This window comes from Haliotis rufescens, unplaced genomic scaffold (genome assembly GCF_023055435.1).
Source record: "Haliotis rufescens isolate VD_foot unplaced genomic scaffold, xgHalRufe1.0.p SCAF_2, whole genome shotgun sequence".
NCBI classification, from domain to species: Eukaryota; Metazoa; Mollusca; class Gastropoda; order Lepetellida; family Haliotidae; genus Haliotis; species Haliotis rufescens.
In genome coordinates, this window is record NW_025963890.1 from 59,766,839 (window position 1) to 59,793,056 (window position 26,218).

The following is a 26,218-nucleotide window of genomic DNA, read 5'->3' on the forward strand; positions in this document are numbered from 1 at the left end:
AATAATAATAAATAATAATTAGTGAGTTTGATTTAACGCCGCTTTTAGCATTATTTCAGCAATATCACGGCGGGGGACACCAGAAATCAGCTTCACACATCGTACCCATGTCGGGAATCGAACCCGGGTCTTCGGCGCTTTAACCACTAGGCTACGCGACCGCCCCTAATAATGATGCTGGTGATGAAGTCACAATAGGGAATTGCATTGGACACCAGTATTGTCAGTGATGCGTCAATGCATGGTGTCCTCTATATGTCTGTTCTATTTTGAAACATTTACTGAGGCCTTGGATGCTGTAACCCTGGACCGAGTCTTATGGCGCTCTTCGAAATCTGTGTAGGAAGTGCATGCTGTATTGTACCTAAAACGTTGTGAAATGTTGACACTCAAGGCTAGAGCTGTTGACTTATTGCTCGCCTCAAAGGAAAAGTTGACTACTGGTAAGTTGAAAACATCCCTCCTCTTGTCATACAGCATTGTGGGGAGTTCATGCATAGATCTAAGTATGAAAAACTATTCATTCCCAAGGTTATAAAGGAATGTTAAATGTTTAGATACATGCAATGATTGACTGTTGCCGTTGTCAGGCGCGTGATGCATGTATTCGTAAATGTGAGAAGTTTTTGTAAGAGGACAATATTCTGGCTTTGTTAAAACGGCCTGCAAATACTCGAGTTTGAACATGGCAAACCAGTGACTGAGAAAATGAGCACGCAATCAGCTCAGTCACAGTTCCATTTTAGTCGACTTTCCGAACAAGCCATACAGAGTCGCGGACTAATTCTACATCAGTATCCCCGTTGGGAGTGATGTATTCAGAGACGGGGCGAACAAAGTGATGGTCAATGTTTTCAGGGATGAAAAAATATTAAACTTTAATGGCCAATGATATATCATTCTCGATTATTGCTGACAAGTGCTGAAAATATATAGGTCACTGAAAATCAGTAATGACACACAATCAGTCGGGTAACGGCGGACTCACTGACACCAAACCATTCTGATATCTCGGAGTCCCACTCCAGCACTACCACGGGGTTCACCTACATAATCATGTCCAATGTTATGTCAGACTGAGTATAATCGTGTGAAAGACAGAATGTCTTTGTTACGTCCCAACTTTTTTACAGCAATACGTTATCATGGCTTCAAGATGTATCAACGAGTAGCCTGTAAGGACAGAGATAAGAACCAAGTTCAAAGGAAATGATGTTATTTTACTAAAACGGATCCCTTTCATTGTTGCAGATGCGGATGGGGATAGTGCGCGGTCATATTTTCTAGCATCAAAGAACGAAGAAAACCCTTATTAGGCCCTATTGCTACAACAAAGAGAAATAATGAGCAAAATATTAGACCAAATCCTCACTCAAAGAGGATTCGCTGAGCTTGAAAACTTCACTTATTCCAGCGAAGTAAATGACGTGCACTGAAACATACATTATACTGTGCATTTCATTGTACTGTGTCGAAGTGTATCTCGTCCTACCTACATGCATTACTTAAGACTGTCCATCACGCTTACCCCGACAGTGCAACATTCGCATATGAATAAGATTACCATGCTAACATCGAGTTAAAAATGTTACCCCTTATCCTCTTGATCACATCAGGACATTCGTCAGGTCGGTGTTCTTATGCCTCTGACTTTTTCTCCGCCTGTCTCATTGATGCAATATTAGAGGTAATTGCAATCTCGGCATTTAGAAATGACAGGCTTGATATTAGAATACCTAGCCGGTAGCGTTTGGAGCTTGTTGAAGCATGGATTGATGAATGTAAAAGGGCATATTGACAATGTGATTGACAGCGATATATATCATGCACAATATGTGTGCTTAATATCTCCCGAGAACACCACCTTACGGAATGGAACCGTTAGCTTTGATCGTCGAACCATATTACAGGGATAATATCTTCCCTTGAAATACACGTCTTGACTATTTACATAATACAATTCATGATTTTTGTCTGGCTGTGACGGGCCTAATCATCCCTGGACGGATATAGATAGGGATTGGAATAAATGCCTTCATTAGCCCACAAAACAGAAATTATGGTCTTGTACTGTGGACGACCTTGTTGCGTCAAAATAACACCTCTGACAGGCCATCTGGCTCCATAACGTGCCTCGCGAAGGCTGTTCCGCACTGTCGGGACTGATGGCATCATGGAATTGCTGCTGATGTTGCCCCATGTGGTTAATACAATACCAAAGTCGAGAGATTGTGGAACACACTGAATGCTCTGATTGCTGATTGCGATTCTTCTTCTTCCAATCGACAGACGACGTTGTTCTGTAATTCCAGAGCATGAGTTGCAGGCAACGGTTTGGCAACCGATATCATCCCACTCTTTTATATGTCAAGTCATGATGTGTCACATGCGGAACATGCACATAGATCGATCATGTGGTTCTCATGTGATATTACGTATCGTTTTGTTATGTTTGGGTAATACATTAGATCGTTGCAGAGTTTTGACACTTCAAACAATGACATTATTAATTCCAAATGATATCATACTCCATCATCATCGATATTATACTTGTGTTTTAATTACATATCGTTTTATGCGTTTATAACTTTCATATAAAAAGTATATTAATCTCACCAATGTGTTTCTTTTCCAGAGGAGTATAATAATATAAATTATGAAATCAAAACATTTTTCATATCTACAACAAAAGTTATTTATGCTTAGGCGATCGTTATTATCTAAAGCGAGGCCGAAAAGTTTGATAAATTATTCATTATTCCTTGGCGATCGAGTCTGTTCGTTAAGATTATACAACTTCTTTTGAAAAGTCAACTGTACGCAATAAACATGTCATACAAGACGGCTGTATATAACCTTCAAATGTCATGTATATTGTTGACATACTGATATAAATAAACAAAAGTCAATTCCGTAAAACAAGGGGATATTTTACACTCTAATTCCATTCTATTTACGAGCCGGTTATTGGGTCTTACGTTGTTTTGTTTTGTTGAAGTCAACGTCTCACAAATTTCCCGAACGAGTTTAACAGTATTGAAATAGGTCCTGGACATGTACGATCTTTGTCGGTGATCACGTTTAGCAAAATGAAAAATTAAGTAATAATCAGTTAAAAAACATAGTCTACCATCGTAACTAAAGTAGCTTAAGCATAAGAATTGACACGCTTACATAGTAACATACTCACCTTTGTAATAAGGGCAGACTGATACCACAAGGCTCCTGAATTCCTTCTTTGCAATATCCGTATAATAAGCTTTGGCCCCCAACACAGGAGAAATACTATAATAATTGTTATTAGCATTTTGATAACCTGAAAAAGAAAACATTACATTCATTAAAACGGAACTTTGTGATCTGGCTTCACATGTACATATTGTCAATCAATTATGAAAATTGTACAACTGGTATTGTCTGAAAACTTAATTAAGACACATAACAAATAGATCTTCATCGACATTCAAACTTTGTTTTATCAATGTAATTTTGATATTCTTGAAAAAAGTAGTTTGTTGAATTGGAAAAGAAACACAAAATAAATCCTCTTAGATTGATGATCTCTCTGTAGTTGCTAGTGAACTTTTTGAACATAAAAACGGTGTCCAGACACAAAAGGATGTAGGATGTTTGTTTCATTTCTATGTGATGAATATCTTGATAATAGTGCATCCACAAATGCCAATACGAAAGATATTATTCCACTTTTTGGTACTACGTCGTATTAAAATCATGTTTGATGACACAGCTGACAATGTTCCCTTAAAAACAAAAATGAATCACATAAATGCATTTGTGCGCGATGAAACAACGCTTAGCTACCACTTTCAGTGTATCCTGTTCAGCATCCACACACATGGACACACACATACCTACACACTCACAAACACACGTATACACACACGTACATACCCACACACTCACACACACACACTCAAAGACACACGCATACACACACAGACACACACGTACCCAGACACTCATAGACACACACTAATACACATAAGCACACAGATACACGCGCATACATATATACATACAGACATACACACGCACGCGCACACAAACACACATACAAACGCATACATACTCAGACATACACACACGCACACACATACACACACGTACATACACTCGCAGATACACACGCATAAACGCACACACACGTACATACACTCACAGATACACACACGTAATCACACATTCACACTCACAAGCACAAACGCAAATACATATACATACAGATACATACTCACTGACATACAAACTCATAGACACACACGCATAAACGCACGTACACACATGCACACGTGTACACACACTCACAGACATACATACACACGAATACACACTCTCTCTCTCTCACAAACAAACACACACACACACACACACACACACACACACAATCTAGATTCTTGTAGGTAGATTTATCTATGTAACCCTAAACCTGTAGATTGTTATAACCCTGCTATGATTCATCTACATGGTCAAGAAGCCAGTATAGGAGTTTAACACAGTTGTTTACAGACATGTACGAAGAAAGATTGCCTGATCCCTACCCTTCTCGTTACGATTAACGTGTTTAAAATCTACGCGGTAATCCTTTTTCATGCTAATTGCGGTACTGTAGCACATTTGATGGGTCTTCTAGTTTTCATATTTGTTTAAAATATGTTTTCTTGTAATAAATGTGTGATCTTACATTTCAATACGTGTATTTCTCGTTTGTTTGAAAGTAAGTAACAGAAGCCTTTTCGGAAAACATTTATCAAGTTAATCGCTATTCTAAAACATGCTGCGACACCACGCCCCTGCCTTTTCTCACCTGTCGTCTCGCTCGCAGCACTTCTACGCTATGTTCTCGTGTTGCTCTGTTGACGAGATTACGGCGACATCGGTGCCAATGCCGCGTCTGAGTTGGCGTGTCTAACACTGTCAATCTTTTCAGAGTATCATCTGAAGTGAAGCTGTCGCTTTTACTGCAAAGCAACAAAAACTGTTCATAAAACACGTACATGTATGTCAATACATCACTAAATGATCTAAAAAAACACTTGGTTTTAGGAAATACACGTTCAGGTATTATCCTACGCAATTGCCGCTCAAGATATCACTGACTATTAGCGTCTAATCTAACCTTTATGATTCTCAGAGTTACGTGTTTTTGTACTACCCAGTCCAATTGAAATAAAAACATCAGAACAGTTATTTTCAAACAGCAAATTGTTGTGGTCCGTCAACTAAAACTATTGGTCCGTAACACCTACGGTTGCTTAGAAGCGTTGTATTTACTTAAGGTTCGTGATATCAAGATCTGTCGTAAACTCACCCACTGTAGAAATGAAAATCGACAACACTACGCAGAAAGTCTATTAATGTCTATCAACATTGATATTTGAATACTGTAAGCACATCGGGAGTCAGAATACAACTCGGCATAAATCCGTTTGGCTTCAGTTGGAGATGGAAAGAAAAACACATATAATGTCTATGTTTTGCAGAGCACATATGTTAAATGTTGCTTTCCTAATTAAATCATATGTAGCTATATTTACCCCAGACATATGTACCATCTTGTCCCCAGGGGTAGTGGCTGTTGCCATTATGGGTACCCAAATTGCGCCGATGGCATTTCCGTCCTCTTGTTTATGGTAAACCAGTCACCGTTATTCACATGCCACTTAATCCAAGACTTGCTGCGCTTTGAAAATGTTCTTATCAAATTTGCATTTAGAAAACCTATTCACCCACTTTTCCAAAACTTTTACATTTAACCTTTAGTTTTTGCTTCAAGTTATGGCAACGTGACTGAGATAAGACTATAAGACCCAAAGGAATGGTCATCTATTGTAGTTTCTTATGAATATCGGTATTGCTATGTCCGTGTTTGCATTTTACCAATGTCATAAGACGTTAATATTTTTGATGATGTTGTTGTCCCCTAGGTCACATTCTAAACACTGAATTCATAAATGAACTTTATCTTGACAAGGTATGCCTGAAATAAAAGCGAAGGAACCATTTCCATATTCATACGAAATATCTGCTTAAAGTCGATTGTACAATTCCGACTATATCATGAGCATGTGTTTATGAATCACTATCAAAAAGTGATGATACCAGGTGTTCGCGAAAAGGGGAGCGTATCCTGCCCCACCGATGGAACCCGCCACAAACGCATGCAAAGACAAGTCAACTTTTCACCTGAAAAAACACGGGCCTATATAATACAAGTCAAAATAGGGAATTGCATTTGACATCATTTTTGTCACTGATGCCTTAAATTTGGATATGCCCTCCACACATTTTGAAAGCTTTACTGAGGCCTTACAGGTTGTAACCTTGATCAAAAGACTTGGGCAAAAGAGCAAGGGTGGCATGGCGCTCTTAATTTCTTATCATTATGAAATGTTTCGTCTCTTTTTTTTTACATTATTACTGTAGAATAGACTCGTTCTTGGTCCAGTGAGGTGCATCGCCAAACTACCATACATTGGTGTGTTCTGGATATGTGACTGGGTCACGACTGGCCCAGTCGTCAAAGGCGCCGCGATTTGCTGTGCGAGGTGCGTCCCTTAGGCACACCAGAAACCTATGATTGTGGGTTCGAATCCCGGTTCACCCCGATTATGTTTCTAGGTTTGTCTGCACCATACCCGTGTTCGTGGGTTTCACCGAAGTGGTAAACGTCTAAGACCTGCATCACTTCGTGCTTTGCTACACATTAAGCGGACACGCCGCGATATAACTGGAATACTGTTCAAAGGGGCGTTACACCCAACTCACTCTCTCACTCACTAAAATCTCAATTTATTTTCCGTAAACTGTTGGCTGTGTTCAAGAACCTCCAGCTGTCCTGCTTATCATGGACCTTGATACATTGTTACTCTAAAATAAACAAGATTCTGAGATCTTGAGTTATCTGCTTTCTCTAAACAGAAAGTGTTTTTCTATTTGGACTGTCTAATGCATCTGATGTGTACGTAATATAACAGTTTCACTGCATGAGACATATTACATCTGATGCACACGATGTCGTTGTTCTTCAGTTCATTTCCCTTTTACAGTGTATCAGAAACGTTTCTACTTCGTGTACCACTGAAACAGGTTACTTGCACATAGAGATAAGACATAGAGGCTAGGGAATTTCCATGGTAATCTGATTTTAACTGGAAAACCTTTCAAGTAAACTCTAGATGAACTTTTTTAAGTGTTGATATACGTATATAAGCCCAAGTAAACGGAGAGTCACAATTAATCAGTGTCAAAGTTTCGGAATCCGGTCACCATTTCTTTAAACCTCCATGCTTCATTCACTATAGGGGGCACGGGGAGCCCAGTCGTTTAAGGCGCCGCACTTCTATGTGCACAGTTGCGTCCCTTGGACACACAAGAAACCTATGATTGTGGGTTCGAATCCCGGTTTCTAGGTTTGTCAGAACCATACCCGTGCCCGTGGGTTTCACCGAAGTGGTAAACGTCTGAGGCTGCATCACTTTGGTCTTTCCTCCCACATTAAGCTGATCTGCCGTGATATAACTGGAATACTGTTAAAAGTGGTGTTAAACCCAACTCACTCACTCACTCACTCACTCATTCACTCAAATTAGTTTCATTACAATGTTTGGCCCGTGGACACCCGGGATAGAAAAGGTCGACTATGCTTGTCGTAAGAGGCGACTAACGGGATCGGGTGGTCAGGCTCGCTGACTTGGTTGATGCATGTCATCGATCCCAATTGAGGGATCGATGCTCATGATATCAATCACTGAATTGTCTGGTCCAGACTCGATTATTTACAGATCGCCGTTATATAGCTGTAATATTGCTGAGTGCGGCGTTTAACAACAAACAAACAAACAACCAATTACAATGTTTGTTACTACACTTTGATTCGTATGTCCGGTGTAGGCATCTTTACCTCTACACAACAGGTGACAGTCGTTCATCACCATCAGCCACATATCCCTCCAACACACCAGGGCATCTGCAATTTTCCCGGTTTAAGATTCCCAATAACTATAACATGAGGACAATTTGGACCACGTCATTTACAAGAGATCAGCACGGACACGGGATAGGTACACTCCTAGTAGGGGATAGGTACAAGTTCTAAGTCATGATTGTACAATTATCTTCTAAAATAAACTCACAAACGACCAAATAAATATTTTCTATCTCAACCAGGAGCACTTAAATACCTCTCTGACATAGGTGTAGTCAAGTTGAGCAGCTGCCGAGAGCTAATCCACAACACATGGATGACGAACATATAGCAGAACACCATTATAAGTGTGGGTGCGGCGAACATGGCGATGAACTGGTACACACAAAAAATAAGTCTGTCGTCACTCTGTACGCCGGTGTCGCCACATACAATCACCATCACTGTTGTATCGTTGTCGTAATAGGTCATTCGCACCGTGTTCTGAAACAGAAAATCACAAACTGATACATATTATTAATAAATGATTAATTCTCTTTTTTGAAGACATACATGTAAGTTCCCTAAGAATATTTTCGCAGTTCCTCAGGCGATGATTAGTACAATAGCCCTAAAGTATTTTAATCTAATTATCAGGGTACGGAAGCCTTTTAGGGCCATTTGTTTGTTTTCTTTTTTTCTTGAAATTTCAAGAAGTTATGTTTAAATGTCAAGATGCTAAGTTGAAATTTGAAGATACATAAGTTGAAATTTGAAGGTTAATGATCTTGAAATGTCAAGATACTAAGTTGAAATTTCAAGATAATCATCCTTGATAGTATCGAAAAAACAAACCAACAAAACCAACAAATGGACCAAAATGGTTTCCGTAATCAGGGAGAAAGAAAGTGCATATATTTTAGTTTCCTATAACTGATGCAAGTGGCGATAAGTGATAATTATTTTGTATCCAACTTGCGCCGACCGCCTCCGTGGTCTAGTGGTAGAGCGTCCGCCCGGAGAGGGGAAGGCCCTGCGTTCGATCACCGGCCGCGTCATACCAAAAGACGTTAAAAGATGGTACTTGTTGTTACGCTGTCTGGCGCTCGGCATTAAATGGGCTAAAACAAGGACTGGTCGGCTCGAAATCAGTATACTGTGTCTGAGTGGGGTATTCATGATCATGTTAAACTGCGGCATGGTATCTCAGTGAGCTTGCACTATAAATCGGCATCAGTCCGGACTAGTACAAACAGCCACACAAACACACACACGTACATGCACGTCGCTATATAAGTGCAATAATCTTCGACGCGACGTTAAACCCCATTTCACCTCACCTCACACCAACTTGCGCCGGATTTACAGGCGGGTAGTGAAGAATGTGTATACGTATTTTTTTATCTTTGCTGCATGTAAGGTAAATTTTCACTTTAGATGTAGTTGATAATCCAAGTCAGTTATATAAGTTTGGTATAACGCCGCTTTGAACAGTATTTCAGTTACATCGCGGTATTATATTGTTAGCTACTTAGTGGGGAAAGAATATCAATAATATCAATAATATGATGTGCTTGGCAGCAGTGCGAGAATAATGAGTAAATAATCTCTTAAAGTCTAGCAGACTCTCTGAAACAAAATAAACATAAGTAAGCTGTCGCTAAGATACATGTGTCTTCTTTGATGGTATCGTTGATCAGCAATGCCTGTTATAATCCTCTCACGGTATGTAACCTTTATGAATATTCGTACATGTGGTTGGTGTTATAATCAATACCTCCGACAGGGCGATCTTTAAGTAGATTCGCGGCATTTTATCAGTGACGTGTAATAGAAGCACTAAGGAAATTTCAATGTCATGAGTTGATGAATGAGTGAGTGAATTTTGCGCTTCTTTTATCAATATTCCAGGAACGTCGTCATGGAGGGCGCTAAGAACAGCCTTCAGTCGTTTTGCCCCTTTAAAGAACCAAACCATATGCCCACCTGTCCAACATGTGGACAGAAGTCAGTTGGTGATATAATACTAAGTGCCTGTTCGATGCAACGTTATTGACGGTGTTACACCTTTCGCTAACACCTGGTGTCATCACTGATTTTCCGTGATCCCTTCATATAATGTTCACCTCTATTTTGCCTTTAGCGCCCAATAGAATCGGTTTCGGCGGATGATCGAGACAGTTATTCTCAGGCGTTGACGTTTTATATTTACGATTCCGTTACGCACATCCAGGTTTCTTGGGTAAATCGTGACAGACAGGTAGAACCTGCAGGCATGTTACGTTTGGTATTTGACGTCACTAGACATCCACTGGGCACACGTAGGGCGCAATTAAGCGAATGACAACACTTCGATGTTTTGTCCCATCTCAACTGGGAAGACGGAGATATGCGTGGGATTGACATAAGGGGTCCACTCTTTATGCCTGTTTACTTGCAGCCTTTTTGGTCTGCTGATTTGTCGACTGTAGGCAAATCGGGAGATTATATGCTATCATTGATGGAACCTTCCCACTTTGACGTAGTTTGCTCTATTAGCAACAGAGAATATGTGAGTGAGTGAGTTGGGTTTAACGCCGCTTTTAACATTATTCCAGTCATGTCACGACATGTCAGCTTAATGTGGGAGGAAAGCCCGAAGTCATGCAGGTCTACCACTTCGGTGAAATCCACGAGCACGGGTATGGTTCTGACAAACCTGGAAACATAATCGGGGCGAACCGGGATTCGAACCCACAATCATAGGTTTCTGGCGTGCCCAAGGGACGCAACTGGGCACAACGGATCGCGGCGCCTTAGACGACTGGGCCACCCGTGCCCCCAAAGAGAATAAGCCAGTTCTGTGGACAACTTGAGAAAATACATAAACAGGACTAGTTATGTAAATAAATATGCATCTTAACTCCAAGAGTGTGTGGTTTATGGGAGCTAGCTATAGGATGATATTGTGTAATCATTCTAGTCAGGATTGCATTGAGAGGAAATCAACCATCCAGAGTGTAATGTTAAGTACTCTAAACGGGTTAAAGTATATTTCCTGCTTCTAATTAAATTAAAAGAATTGATCCAGTAGATAATATGGGGTTCCGTTAATCGAAAATTATATAATAATTATTTGTTTAACATGTGTTTGCCACTTTTGAAGTACAAGTATATCCCTACAAATCTTAACGTTCTTATTCCACTTATGTAACCATTATGCCCATTCCTCTGTCGAATACATTTGTAGAATGAAGGAGACCTTGCAAACACATCGAATCACTTCACAAGCTTTAAATTTTGACCACTCGTTCTTGTCATTTGAATCTTTTTGTATGAAATCATGAGTATAAATGGCTGAGCATGTGCAATTGCGTAAGTAAATCCAGGTGCAGACGATTCGAGACCATCGACAGGGTCATCCAGAGAAACATTTAATAACTTACAATTATCATTGAGACGATAATATTGAAAATCGACAAGTAACAGACTTACTGTGTTACACATATTATCATGTAGTTACTGACGTACAATATTGTTTATGGATTTCTAATTCGTTCATTGAAATGACCCTTGCTGTAAGTCGATTGTTATAAAACATTATTTCGTAACTCCATATCACACATCTAATTGAAACTTTAATATGTTTGTTTGTTAACTTTAATTTCTTCAAACAATTTTTCATGAAGCTGAATTGAAAGAAGGCTGCGACACTTAAAAACCAAACACAACTGCACCTTGACAATTACAGACGATGTGGAGGAGACCAAAAGCCTGGCGAATAGAACTGGGGGTGACATTTTGGCAGACTTCGGTCGCTGTAGGAGGGCAATTTAAATCAAAGCCATTTCAATGACAGGTATCTAAAATAAATACTCGGCGAAAGTGGGATCTGACGGCCTAACAAGTGACAATAAGGCAGTGCATTTGACAGCTGTTTGGCTTCACTCGAATAGCTTTGAGCAAAGTTGAATCGAACGACAGTTTGCACTATTGCGTATGTAATTGGAATAGGGCCCCATTGAAATAGAGATGGTCCTGTTTGCAAGCTGGACTCCTTGAAATAAATTTAGGCTTATCCTCACCTGACTCAGTACACGTGGGTAAGATGCTGTTGGTTCTCTCGTGTGTGAGATAGGGTTTTCGACGTTTTTAACTTACTGTTCATGTGGATGTATTTGTGTCATATCACGGGGGATCAGCTTAATGTTGGAGGAAATCCAAAGTTGCGCATATTGAAGACATTAACCTTCTCGTGAAACTCACGACAAAGAGTACCGTGCTGTCTGACGAAGGGTCATAATCCGTAGTTTGATATTTGTTCCTTACGGGCAAACAAAAGGTTCCGATCGGGGATAAGTTCTGCACACGTTTGTCTGTAGTAAAGCATGTCTGCTACATGCATGTTAAATATGTTTTGACAGAGGGGTGAGGGAATGTAAGGAAAACGACGATGGATTATTTGATCTCTCTTAGAAATAGAAACAAATATGTGTTCCCTGTACAAAATGAGACTCGACCAATTATACGCGTGCAATACAAATGTCTCCTTACAGCAAACGACTGAGTTCGTTTCTTTGTCCTTCAACAAAGGCAGATGACAAAATTGTGTTAATGTTTTAAAACATTCAGATGCAAGTGTAACTTATTCAGTTGAGGATCATTAACAAACAGTTATTATAAGTTCTTAGTAACACGTAGTCGAATGTTTCGGAAAGATTTTCGGACAGAACATGTCTTCAAAATATTTTCAAGTCCGTCAGCAACGTTTGGATGTGTAATGGGTAATTGTGCCGTATACAGGTATGAATCTAAAAAGGACACCATTAGAAGTGTGTTCACGTAGACATGAAAGTCACTATATTACGGTGGGCCGGGAGGTAGGAAGTAAATTAAAAAAAATATAAACTTGTATAACCTTACAACCCTACTAGAGAGGCGAGAGAGACTGACTAGCATCATGCACACTTGAAACAGGTGATGAGGATAATAAGAGGTTATCATGTGAAACTGTAGAATCACAGAACAGAGTAGATACCGCCATATGAGGTTCATATAAGGTACAACAATTTGGCAGTCCAAAATTATAATGAATATAAAAAAAAACAGTTGGAAATATCCAAAATCACATAATACGTTTTTCTTCAGAAGCGACAAATGTTGTTATCTAAACTGAGTGAGTTGGGTTTACCGCCGCTTTCAACAGTATTCCAGTGTTATACATATGAGAGGAAAGCCCGAAATGATGCAGGTGTCGGACGTTTACCGCTTTGGTTAAACACAAGCAAGGGTATGGTGCTGACTATCCTAACACTCGGGGCTAAACGGGATTTGAACCCACGATCTTAGGTTTCTGTCTTCCCAACGGAACGCAATAGTGCACAGCGAATCCAGCGCCTAAGGCGACTGAGCGGCCGTGCCCTCTGCCATCTAGAACTAATATTACTGAATGTAAGCTACACTCCCCCACTACATGTTCATCAGGTCCTTTTCACGTGTGTGTGCTGCTCTTCGGCTTTAATACTATAACTGAAATTGAATATCTCAGTTATTATCGTGAATATAAGTAAGGATAAGAATATATGGATGAACTATTTACTTATTACAATTAGGAGTGACGTTTCGGTGTCGGTTCCAACACCCTTATCAAGCAAGTGATGTGCAGAGTATAGTATATATACAGGTAGGAGCCAGTGTAGATTAGATTGTAGAGTAGATTGGGATGTCGTTACACTGGGGTGGAGAAGCCTGTTATGTACACAAACGGGTATACATTTTAGCCGGTGAATATAACCCACCTTGGTGGCTCGTACAACTGTTCAAACATTCATTATTTGGTGTCAATTAATAATGCGATGTCTGCAGCATGACAAAGGTCTTTGGGCTATACAGGCATGCATCAGATTGGCACAAGTCAGTGTATCGAAGCCAATACCATATACATGTTACAGTTTGTGATAAAAGGTTTGAACAGTCAATACAGTGAGACAAATAAGGGGCTGGTCATTAATCATAGGGATGGGTGGATCAGAATGAATCAGGGGAGGGTCACCAAAAAATATGACAAACCATAATCGTGTAAAAAGAACACTTTTTTGTGTCTTCAAAATACTAAATTATTAATATATTCTCTTTGTATAACCGTATATGTCACGATTTTTGTCCCATCACAACGTACGGACTTATTTTTAGCTGAAGTGATGCAAGAGAGATTTCCTCTGGCGCTTCTCTTAATTACGTTGTTCAGCAGAAAGGTCAAATTTAGCGTGTTTCGTACAAAGGCATCGGAAACAAGTATTTGCCAGAGATACTGATGAATTGTTACGACCGGCGACACAGGAAACGAATGATTGCCGCTGCGGTCAAAAGAAAAAGTCAGTGAGTGATTGCATCCAAAAACATTGAGACGAGAAACATAGGATTAAAATGAAATTAATACTGGAGGTTTTTCATTCAGTCGGTTGTGTCACTGAGTGAGTTAGTGAGTGGGTATAGTTTTCCGCCGCTTTTAGAATTATTCCAGCAACGTCGTGACGTGGGACACCAGGCATGGGCTTCAAACATTGTACGCATTTGGGGAATCGAACCCATGACGAGCGAACGCTTTAACCGCTAGGCCACGCCACCGCCCCTTGGTGGGTGAGGTGAGGAGAATTGGGCTTTAAGGTTGCTTCCAAGATTATTGAAAAGTGACGGTATCACTGTCAGCATCCTACGCAAAATGTTTTAAATGAAGAAATTACTTGTCACAATTCCCTTGAAACCCTCTTCCGTCTTCGTATGAGTATGAGTTAGGCATAATTACAGTAATTGATGTTCCGATGGATCCAATGAAGAGAAGATGTGCATCGTGATAAACGAACTGTCCTTTCTTTAAGAACAGCTGCACGTTTCTCGCGTATCGTTGGATGTTTGCGGGGATGAACTTTCTGCGCGTTGGATGTAAAGTCGAAACTTTAGAATAACGGATTTTTTTACTGTTGTACCCACCAATATCGATTGCTATCATAAAGGGCAACACACACCAGGACTAAACGGTTGCCCTTTTGGGTTATACAACCGATTTGTCAGTAAGACTAAGTATGCATATATCAGGGAACTATAATGTGGCGCAGCATCCGTTTCCCACTGAGGCAAATCAAGCTGAATGGCGGTACATGTTCAGGAATTGGATAGCACGACCCACACATACATGTGTGTATCGCCATACGCTATTGACTCTGTGTTGTGTTGGTCGTTGCATTTTACCTGTTATAGCTATCGAGATGTTTTCCATGGGTATCTCCATATAACTTGAAAGTATGACTTATCATGGACAGATGTAATGTCTGATTTGGACGTTTTAAATTGCGCGTTTTCGCGTGTTTGGTGAGGATGTGATACACGACAGGCAGGGGTTATTTGTAAACGAATGTTACACTTTCAGCAAAGTCTGGCGTCAGCTGTGAAAGTACACCCAAGCGAGCTTGCCTATTCTGTCATTACCGTTCAATGTTCGTTGCACATTATGTTCTGTTTCGACAGAGCGAATAATCACAATAAAATCCTAATTGAGCACGTTTCTGATCAGACTTAAAAAGCAAGAAATTCTCCATCCTGTACATGTATATTTAGTATGAAGAAGGGCGTAACTAGTTTTGTTATAAACTGTCTATGGCATTGGTTATTAGCATATGAATTGTGACTGGACAAGCGTCTAACATATTCTATAAGAAGCAATCGTACATATTTGACAGATTAATATTTTGGTTCAGGCATCGAGAAATAACGACAGTTGTTCAAAACACTATAGGATTAAAATAACTTTCAGTTTCACGGGAAGATTGCCCTCCGATTGAATTCATTCACAAAAAAAGACTGTTCCATCGACATGTTATAATCTCAATAAAAAAATATCACGTTCAGGATTGGAGGTATTAAATTAACAACATGCCACTCAGACACAGTGTACTGACTCCAAGCCGACCAGTCCTTGTTTTAGTCCCTTAATGCCGAGCACCAGACAGGGCAACAACAAGTAACATCTTTTAACCTCTTTGTACTAGATGCAAAATATACTAATAAACAAGGTGGAAGCAGTTGCAAAATAAGTGAGGGAGTGGAAGTATAACCAATATTACAGCATTTCACTGCGGGGAACGGGGTGGTAGGCACAATAAATCGGCTTCACATGCAAACCATTCTCTACCTGGCTACCAGACCACCGTATTGAAAATGAAAAAGCAATAAAACATTCCTGAAAATTGATTAGATCGATGAATATATCAGCTTGAACATATCTGCAGCCAAGTCACCAAAGATGAATACTTTATCTGGAATTTGAAAAATGTAACATACAAACAATTATACATAATGAATACTCTGTTCAATGTCATTTGGCAAAGTCTTGGATCATCGGCATTTCCTGTCACAATAACCCGACACATCATGCTCCATGTATAACTGAAATATTCAAAGCGGCGTAAAGCCAAACTCTCTCATTTAAAAATATAATGAAATCCTTTTTCCATGATTGTGTTTCTCTTTTATTCATAATTCCGTTAACGAAAACAACTCAGAGCATCATTGAGGTCCAATCTGCGAGATAGAATTATGACAGTGTCAAATCCGCAATGCTTGATGCTTGATACTTTTGTGGATTATGCAGAAAAGTGACAGTATCACTGTCAGCATCCTTCGCAAAATGTTTTAAATGAAGAAATTACTTGTCACAATTCCCTTGAAACCCTCTTCCGTCTTCGTATGGGTATGAGTTAGGCATAATTACAGCAATTGATGTTCCGATGGATCCAATGAAGAGAAGATGTGCATCGTGATAAACGAACTGTCCTTTCTTCAAGAACAGCTGCACGTTTCTCGCGTATCGTTGGATGTTTGCGGGGATGAACTTTCTGCGCGTTGGAGTTAAAGTCGAAACTTTAGAATAACGGATTTTTTACTGTTGTACCCACCACTATCGATTGCTATCATAAAGGGCAACGCACACCAGGACTAAACGGTTGCCCTTTTGGGTTTATACAACCGATTTGTCAGTAAGACTAATGCATATATCAGGGAACTATAATGTGGCGCAGCATCCGTTTCCCACTGAGGCAAATCAAGCTGAATGGCGGTACATGTTCAGGAATTGGATAGCACGACCCACACATACATGTGAGTATCGCCATACGCTATTGACTCTGTGTTGTGTTGGTCGTTGCACATTACCCGTGATAGCTATCGAGATGTTTTCCATGGGTATCTCCGTATAACTTGAAAGTATGACTTATCATGGACAGATGTAATGTCTGATTTGGACGTTCTGAATTGCGCGTTCTCGCGTGTTTGGTGAGGATGTGATACACGACAGGCAGGGGTTATTTGTAAACGAATGTTACCCTTTCAGCAAAGTCTGGCGTCAGCTGTGAAAGTACACCCAAACGAGCTTGCCTATTCTGACATTACCGTTCAGTGTTCGTTGCACGTTATGTTCTGTTTCGACAGAGCGAATAATCACAATAACATCCTAATTTAGCACGTTTCTGATCAGACTTAAAAAGCAGGAAAATCTCCATCGTGTACATGTATATTTAGTATGAAGAAGGGCGTAACTGGTTTTGTTATAAACTGTCTCTATGGCATTGGTTATTGGCATATGAATTGTGACTGGACAAGCGTCTGATATATTCTATAAGGAGCAATCGAACATATTTGACAGATTAATACTTTGGTTTTGGCATCGAGAAATAACGACAGTTTTTCAAAACACTATAGGATTAAAATAACTTTCAGTTTCACGGGAAGATTGCCCTCCGATTGAATTCATTCACAAAAAAGGACTTCCATCGACATGTTATAATCACGTTTAGGATTAGAGATGTTAAAATAACAAAATGCCAATATCATATTCGTCTATCACAGGGATCCTTTTGGGATCATTTCCGACTAAGCTATCTCGGATGCAATGACATTTAGAAACTATTCATTGATACAGGTTCGGTGGGGGAGGAGTTGGCGCCTTCTGGTTAAAGCGTTCATTCGTTCATTCGTCACGTCGAAGACCCCAGTTCGATTCCCCACATGAGTACAATGTGTGAAGCCCATTTCTGGTTTGCCCCGCCACGATATTGCTGGAATATTGTTAACAGCGGCATACCATACTTACTCACTCATTCATTGGTACAGACTGTGCTACAGGTATTACATATTAGTTTACAAATATACCTTTATTCTAGAGACCCGCGAGCCCATCTCGACCATGATTACAAGGTTGATCTTTTATGATCATTCAAACATCCTTTAAAGTACTGATATATATTCTTAAACATTGGTCAGGCAAAACACCGTGGTATTATAGTACTTGCATGCGTGTTAATTATTTCATAGTTCCTTATGATTCAACAAATAAGAATTTTGCAACACGTCTCATTTACTTTAACTAATGTAGTATAGCTATTGCTCTGTCAGAATAGTCCGTACATATGTCTGTCGGTATTGTTTGTTTGTTGTCCAACTCCACTATATTCCAGCTATATGACGGCGGGCTGTAAATAATCGAGCCTGGACCAGACAATCCAGTGATTGACACCGTGTGCATTGAACAATGCAATTGGTATTTGATGACATGCGTCAACCAAGTCAGAGAGCCTGACCAACAGATCACGTTAGTCTCCTCTTTCGACAAGAATGGGTTGCTGAAGACCAATTCTAACACGGATCTCCGAGGGGTCTGTCTGTATCGATGTGTGAAGCAAGGCACTGTGCTGTGCTTATTATATTATCTGTCATTCTTGATATGTGTTAATACATCTTTATATCGAATGTACTTACATAACCGAACACCGGGTTATTGGAAAGCAAGGGAATTGACCGTTGTTGTTATAAATAGACTGTAGATATGTCAAACCTTACACCCATTGCACGCATCGTTAAAACCAATAAAGCACTGACCAGGAAGGGTTACTCCAGATCTTCAAAGGTTCTTGGACGCATTTGTTATGTGCTGGTCAAAAGGGGCGTGTGTAGTACGTCGAAAAACGTACGTCAAGAAGACAGTGTTTTCACAGTCACAATTAAAACTTCACGGCGAAATTTAGAAGGAGTCTAGCATCCCACCGAGTAGACAAAGATGGTATAAAAATATACCTTTAAGTGAAAGATTGCTTGTGTTTTATTGTGCTGTCCGTTTTAAGAGGTCTACAGAAAAAACAAGTTTGAAAGATGTTCTAATTTCAGTCTGACAATTTCAACAAATATTTTAAACAAAAATTTAAAAAATAGATTTTGTTTTTTTCAATCTTGATATTGATATGCTGCCAAAACCTGCCATAGTAACTTGTTTGTTTCTGTATGGTCTTATGTAATCGTTTTGTATAAGTATTAAATCTGAACGAGTGGCACGGCTCAAATTTCAGCTGGGTGAGAGTAGAGCTGTAACCTGTAACAGTGTTGTGCACGTGGCTGACAACTGTGTATACTACGCACGTGCATTGCGCGCTGAGCCAAACTACCTCTGAAATATATCTGGATCCTCCCAAGGATGTAGGCCGCCCACTGCTCACACATGTGCCCCCGTGCATCTTTACAAAATCTTTACCAGCGTCCAGCGCGAACACCAACTACACATATCAACGATAAGACGTTAGTTCTTTAACATTTTTACCATGGGTAATATCAATAGGACCTACACCTAAAATGTTTCACAAACGTTGTTTTGATATCTGTATTACAATAACATCAAGAACTTTGTGCTTGAATGTGAGAAGTATGTGGGAGTCGCTACCAGATGATATAGTGAAATGTGCTCCCTTAGCCTTTCGCACGTGCATCTCTCTCTATGGCGATTTTGGTTTTCGTGTCCAAGACCAAGCATAAGAATTATATTGCACCAACTCATCCTTAACAATCGCCTAAATACAGTAAAGTACGGTTATAACGAACTCAAAGGGACTACTAATTTTAGTTCGTTATAACCGTAGTTCGTTATAAGCATATATACAGCATAACTACAGCAAATAGTCGGGACCAAAAAAGTAAGTTCGTTATATCCGTCAGTTCGTTGTAACCGTGTTCGTTATAACCGTAGTTTACTGTAGTTCTTGTTCGTGATGATGGGTTTGTAATCATGATCAAGAAAAGACTACGTGTGTGTATTCATATCATTATTTCAACGAGAAGCTACACTCGTCCATGTACATTCACTTCATAGAATAACATGCTAAATAAAAACGAATATCACCAATTATAAACGGATTAACTATAAATTTTGATGTCTGTCAAAATTTCATTGTTAGTTCCAAAAAGTCTTTCTCTGTAGTTGCGGTTGAACGCTATACTCGTTCTCCTCAGGTACAGACTTCGCGAGTTTTAATCCCGCTGGAGGCTCTGGATGAAGTTAATCCATCATCAAATTAAATGAAATCAAAGGAAAAAGTTCCATCTGTGTCAAGTGGTCTTTAACTAGCAATTGAGTCAATAAAAAGCCGGACAAAGACAAATGAGCCATGGCTAAAACTTCTTTTAGTGTTAGTGATTACTTTGCTGCAGTGCCTAGAGGTCGGTGCAGGATCCCCCATGTATATGCGAACGTCAGTAAGCATTTTTAAACTGATCTGAATAAATACGTCAGCCACAGACATATACACATCATTAATCGCAATATTAACCGCGGCTTCGTTTGGTATGGATGGTCGAAAGTGCTTCAACGCGCATTTCAGAGTTACACCCTTACAGGAGCGCGGATGGCCCAGTCGTCTTAGGCGCACCGCCCTTTCCTTAGGCATGCTCGAAACATATGATCGTGGGTTCGAATCCCCGTACGCCCTGATTATGTTTCTAAGAACCATACCTGTGCTCGTGAGTTTCGCTACATGCATCACTTCGGGCTTTCCTCTCAGGTGGCACGTGTTGATACAACAAAAATACTGTGTGTTTAACAAACTCACTGACTCACTCTCTCCTTCACTCACGCGGGGTTCAACAGTGTGGAACTCACCATTACATGGAATGTAGGGGCAGATAATCCGACTGCAACTATCCATACACAAGGAAGTATCTTTTTGGTATTTCCCAAGGTGCACAGGGTTCGAGCCTTCATTGGGTGGACGATGACAATGTACCTAAAACATATAATTTATGAAAGCATTGATGAGAAAATATGAGATATTGCCTTGGCATATGCACCAAGTAATGAAGACATGTTATCATTAAGTGTCTGTTGAAATATGTATGACGGAATGAGTCATAGGGGACTTTGCAAATATCAATGTGTTTGGTGTTTAACGCCGCTCTCAGCAATGTTCCAGATATATGACGGCGTTTTGTAAATAATCGAGTCTGGACCAGACAATCCAGTGGATGACATCATGAGCATCGATCCACGCAAGCAAGTCCGCAAGCCTAACACGATCCCTCAGTCGCCTTTTACTGCAAACATTGGTTGCTGAAGACCTATTCTAGCCCGGCTCTTCACGATACAGGACATAAATGTACATGTACATGTTCAAAACGAAGACAAGATTTCAAATATATACCAATATAATGCTACAAAACGTTTCAATATTTTGGAACATGCTGCGAATTATATTATAAATAAGAATGAGTAATGGTTATGTCTAAGTAATTTAAGTGTAGGTGGAAACTGTTGTTAATATGAAAATGGTCAGTGACAGTAAATGATTGAATTACGAGTACAACATATCCAATGCTGTTGTTGTAAGATTTGAACTGCAGTCAAAACCATCATATTGAGTTCTTTGAGAATGGTTCCGTCTACAATTAGAGTTATCTATGGGGATTGTGTGATAATGTGTGACCTGACTGATGATATGTGTCATTGTTTCCCGATAATAGCTCATGTCATCAGTCATAGTTTTGCCGCACCGAGGTTATAAGTCAAGTAAATTAGCAAGGCACTCTTAACAAATTTCAACGGAAACGAGTTCAACTGATTTACACTGAGATTATATCCCAAAATATCATAATAAAAGTCTACCAAAATCGGAGTGATGAAACACTGTAAAATTTAAACTCAAAAGTCACGGGGTACGCCACGTGGGTTTCACCAAAGTAGTAAACGTATGAAACATGCATCCCTTTTTGTCTTCCTCCTACATTAAGCTGACATCCGTGAAATAACATGAATACTGTTCAAAGCGGGGTTAAACCCAAATCACTCACACTCAAGTCTTTCAATGCTGTACATTAAATAAGGATAAATTACATTAATATGAAATGTATCTGTGTAGGAACACATATACTGTTGTTCATCACTGACATCAGGATTTCGGGCATTCCAGCAAGCACATCCATGACATAAATCACACAAAGATGTACACCTCAATCCATGTTTCATACAGCTGCATCGCTTGGAGTCGCACACGTTTGATTTACAGTTAAATTTGATGTAACACAATTATTCTGGTGCTCGTGGGAAATATGTATCATGTTGTTGCCAAATGCCTTCCAACCCTAGTCTTTATGATTATGTCCGGCTGTTTTCCTTTCCCTTCTCGGATTTGGGAGTAAACTGTGATGTCGGGGGTGGACTCTGGGGATAGAGTGAGTGAGTTGGGTTTGACGCCGCTTTTAAAAGTATTCCAGTTATATCACGGCGTGTCAGCTTAATATGGGAGAAAAGCCCAAAGTGATGCAGGTCTCAGACGTTTACCACTTTGGTGAAACCCACGAGCACGTGTATGGTGCTGACAAACCTAGAAACATAATCGGGGCGAACAGGGATTCGAACCCACAATCATAGGTTTCTTGCGTACCCAAGAGACGCAACTATGCACAGCGAATCGCGGCGCCTTAGACGACTGGGCCACCCGTGCCCCCCTCTGGGGATGGACATGGACATGGTTTGAGGCAACCTTCTGTGTCTTTATATATCACGTCTTCACGAGGTTAACGTTTTGAAAGACAAACGGTTCCTTTCTCTCCAGCTTCAATGCCGTGCTTCGATTATCGTATACTTCACAGTTACTGTTTTCTGTTAGTAATGAATTGTAATGAATTGTGATTGTGTCAGTAGTGTTAACCACATATCTATCTGACATTTTACCTCAATACAAAAGAATGTATTCCACGTATCTGCCCCGTGTAAAAAAATAGTAGGGTGTGTCACGTTGTTTTTGGATTAACACATGCACAATGCAGTGGCACATTTGCAAGTAACGATTCTCATTCATGGCAACAATAAGTATGCTGAAAATGGAAATACGGATAAATGTATTTGTCTATGTGAAAAGTGGTGAAACAGCTGGCCCCTTGCGTACAATACAAAAACACAGGGGCCTTATGAGACTCCTACACCATTTCACCTTCGCGATAGCACTAAATAGCCTCTATACATTATGAATGAGCTCGGAATGAGATAACCAGATGAGGCAGTGGTAACCTTCATGCATCTCCAAAGACTTCAACATCTATTTTTAATCTATGGCCCAAACAAAGTACAACCTCATCCATATGTTATAATGAACTAAACAATATTTGATACAGCAACATATTTTTGTAAAAGCAAGCGTTTTTGAAGGCAAACGTTCTGCTGCTGTTTGACAAGAAAACTACATGATGCACGTGTTTAGGAACGAAAGTAGTGAGAAAAACATGTGGGACCAAAATGAAGAAAATAAAATAAATCATTCCGTTAATCTTTACAGACACAATCTGTGTTTTGTGGTTTGAAGCTGCTTTTCACAGCACGTAAGTCGAATCACAGTGATCAGCTTTAATGACACTCCAAATGAATGAATGTAACAGACATTTACCACTTTGGTAAAGATGGTAAAACCCAAGAGTAAGCATCCGGTTGTGCCATTGTCATTACGAGTGAGTGGAACGATTGAGTGAGTGAGTGGGAATCAATCATGGAATCTGTGTCGGTGGATAATCAACGCTGTGATCTTGTATGAACGTTTTATATTGTGATGTGTGTTTGTTTGTTGTTTAACGCCGTTCTCAGCAATATTCCAGCTATATGACGGCGGTCTGAAAATGATCGAGTCTGGACCAGACAATCCAGTGATTGATATCATGAGCATCGATCCACGCGATTGGGATACGATGACATGCATCAACCAAGTCATAGAGCCTGACCACCCGATCCCTTTAGTCGCCTCTTACGACAAGCACAGACGCCTTTTATGGCAAGCATGGGTTGCTGAAGACCTATTCTACCCCGGATCTTCACGGGTCTTTTATATAATGAAAAACGATTAAAACGAAGGTTGAAAAAATGGTTTGACTATCATTCATCTCTCTTAGAATGTAAATTGTTTACACATTACGCTCCTTCACAACGTTTGGAGCTATAAAAATCCTTCATTTCCATATTTTTTGCATATGCTAACCGTTAATAATTGTTGACGTTGTTTTGTAATTTATCCTGACAAAGCGATCTCCCATATGGAATATGTCGAGTTAAAGTCTCAATATTGCCAGAATCAATTGGAATATTTTGATAAATGATCCATCTAGACCCTAGGCCGACAACATGTTGATCCACCTCAGTGTTATCCGTGATCAAATATTATCCTTTCCTATCAACCCAAGGCATTTTCATTGATTACATCATCCACGCGGGGACTTAGTGCTGATATTTATGTAACAGAGGTGACGGGCAATGTCATTTTGGGGATTCCAAAGAGGAATGGATTTTGTTCAAGTGGCCAGTACTGACATCTCCCAGACACACTTTGCTAAGATTCCCAGCTGAGATGTTACCTTCAATACTTCGAGTGCCTAAACGGTGTTGTTTTGATAATAGGGAACGTAAACTTACACGTTTTAGTACCAGACAAATTTCATTCAATAACTTTTGACGAATACATATCGACCGATGGAGTGTTAGATTGCCCTTGCTTCCTGTAACGCAACGTAATGATAGTCAGAACAAAAACCTGTCTTCTACAACGCTCCAATGACGATATCCCTGTATCAACCCCAATAACGAATATTTATTGATCTATGCATGTAATTTCTTTACATTGTGCACGGTTACACACATATTTATGATAAAAGGGATGTCTTTATGTTTCTATAGTCAGTTTCCACTTCCTGTAAGTGTTGTACCAAGTTTCTGGTGTAAAGGTTATGTAAGTGCCCAGTGATATGCACTTTTGTCAACTGATATGCATCTTGTCAGCATGTTTAAATTCTAAATATGTTTAAATTATCGGGATGTTGTGTTTAGGTGGTGTTTAGGCTGTGAGACGAGAGCTCATTGCATGTGCTTAGAGCCTAAGCATGTTTTGATAGAACTCTTCAAACATGCATTCCGTTTTGGATGTAAACACATTTCTTAACATTTCTTGTATGCGTTTACTTTCTGAACACATTTTTAAAGTTTATTACAAAGTATCAGTTGCTACATTCTTCTTAATTATCAATCTGTCCATGATGTGTTGTGCATAAATATAATCTAAGATTTAGTTTTAGGATATATTTATGAATGCGTTTTTGGTATTTAGATTATTAATCATAAAATGTAAAAAATACACTGAATTCAATTGCAGTTTCTGTTCAAAAACGTTCGACCTTGATTTATAATCCCTTTTAGGAAATATGTTTTATGGGTAATTTTCTTTCTTAACTTGGCCATGGTTTTGTTATGAAATGATATGTCCATGTGACGTTTATAGCAGTTTATCATGATAAAATGAAGACTGTAACTACATGTACACGTTGTGCGATACCCACGCACAACGACACAGAGCGGGATACGACATATGATTACAACTTCACTTCCCCGACGAAAGAACTGACACAATGACATGGCGAATGGACGTGTGTCCTGTGCAATAAATCAGATCCATTCCGATAGCCCTCTGGGGATGGGCGTTGGACAGCATGTGATTTCTGAGAAGAGACTACTTGTTGGAGGCGATTTTAGTGTTACGATTATTTGCAAGAACCTCGACAAGTGAGGGTTTTGAATAAAACACAACGTGTCATCGTGGAGCCAACGATACGCACTTCAAAGCTTTTTCTATCCGAAAATGAAAAATATGACCTTATAAATACTACTGTGATGGAAAAGTCGCACACATAAACTCATTTATGGTTCTGGTTAGATATTCATACTTATTACATATATTCTGAATTACATTTCAATGAGGTCATAAAGCGAAGGTTGAATGGTGTGGAGTATTTGTGAGTGGGACAATAATTTTCGTTGCATAATTCAAAAGTAAAACTCGGAAGCTTGGCCCGAGGAGAGTGTATAACTAGAATGGTTGGACAGTTGAGGGGCCCCACAGGAGCCAGAGGGAACGCAATATTCCACGGAATATTCTTACAGCGACATGAGCAACATAAAACGAGTCTCTCATTTAT

The 26,218-nt window shown here is 39.7% G+C and overlaps 1 protein-coding gene across 1 annotated transcript in view; it reads right to left on the reverse strand.

Moving 5' to 3' along the window:
* Positions 1–26,218, reverse strand: part of LOC124142033 (QRFP-like peptide receptor) — a 95,486-nt gene that overhangs the window by 13,468 nt on the left and 55,800 nt on the right. Inside the window, exons 2-5 of the mRNA XM_046510280.2 lie at positions 20,877–21,000; positions 8,202–8,428; positions 4,826–4,979; positions 3,191–3,316 (exon numbers count right to left, since the gene is read on the reverse strand). Of these exons, the coding sequence (XP_046366236.2) occupies positions 3,191–3,316; positions 4,826–4,979; positions 8,202–8,428; positions 20,877–21,000 (631 nt within the window). The remainder of the gene's footprint in view (positions 1–3,190; positions 3,317–4,825; positions 4,980–8,201; positions 8,429–20,876; positions 21,001–26,218) is intronic.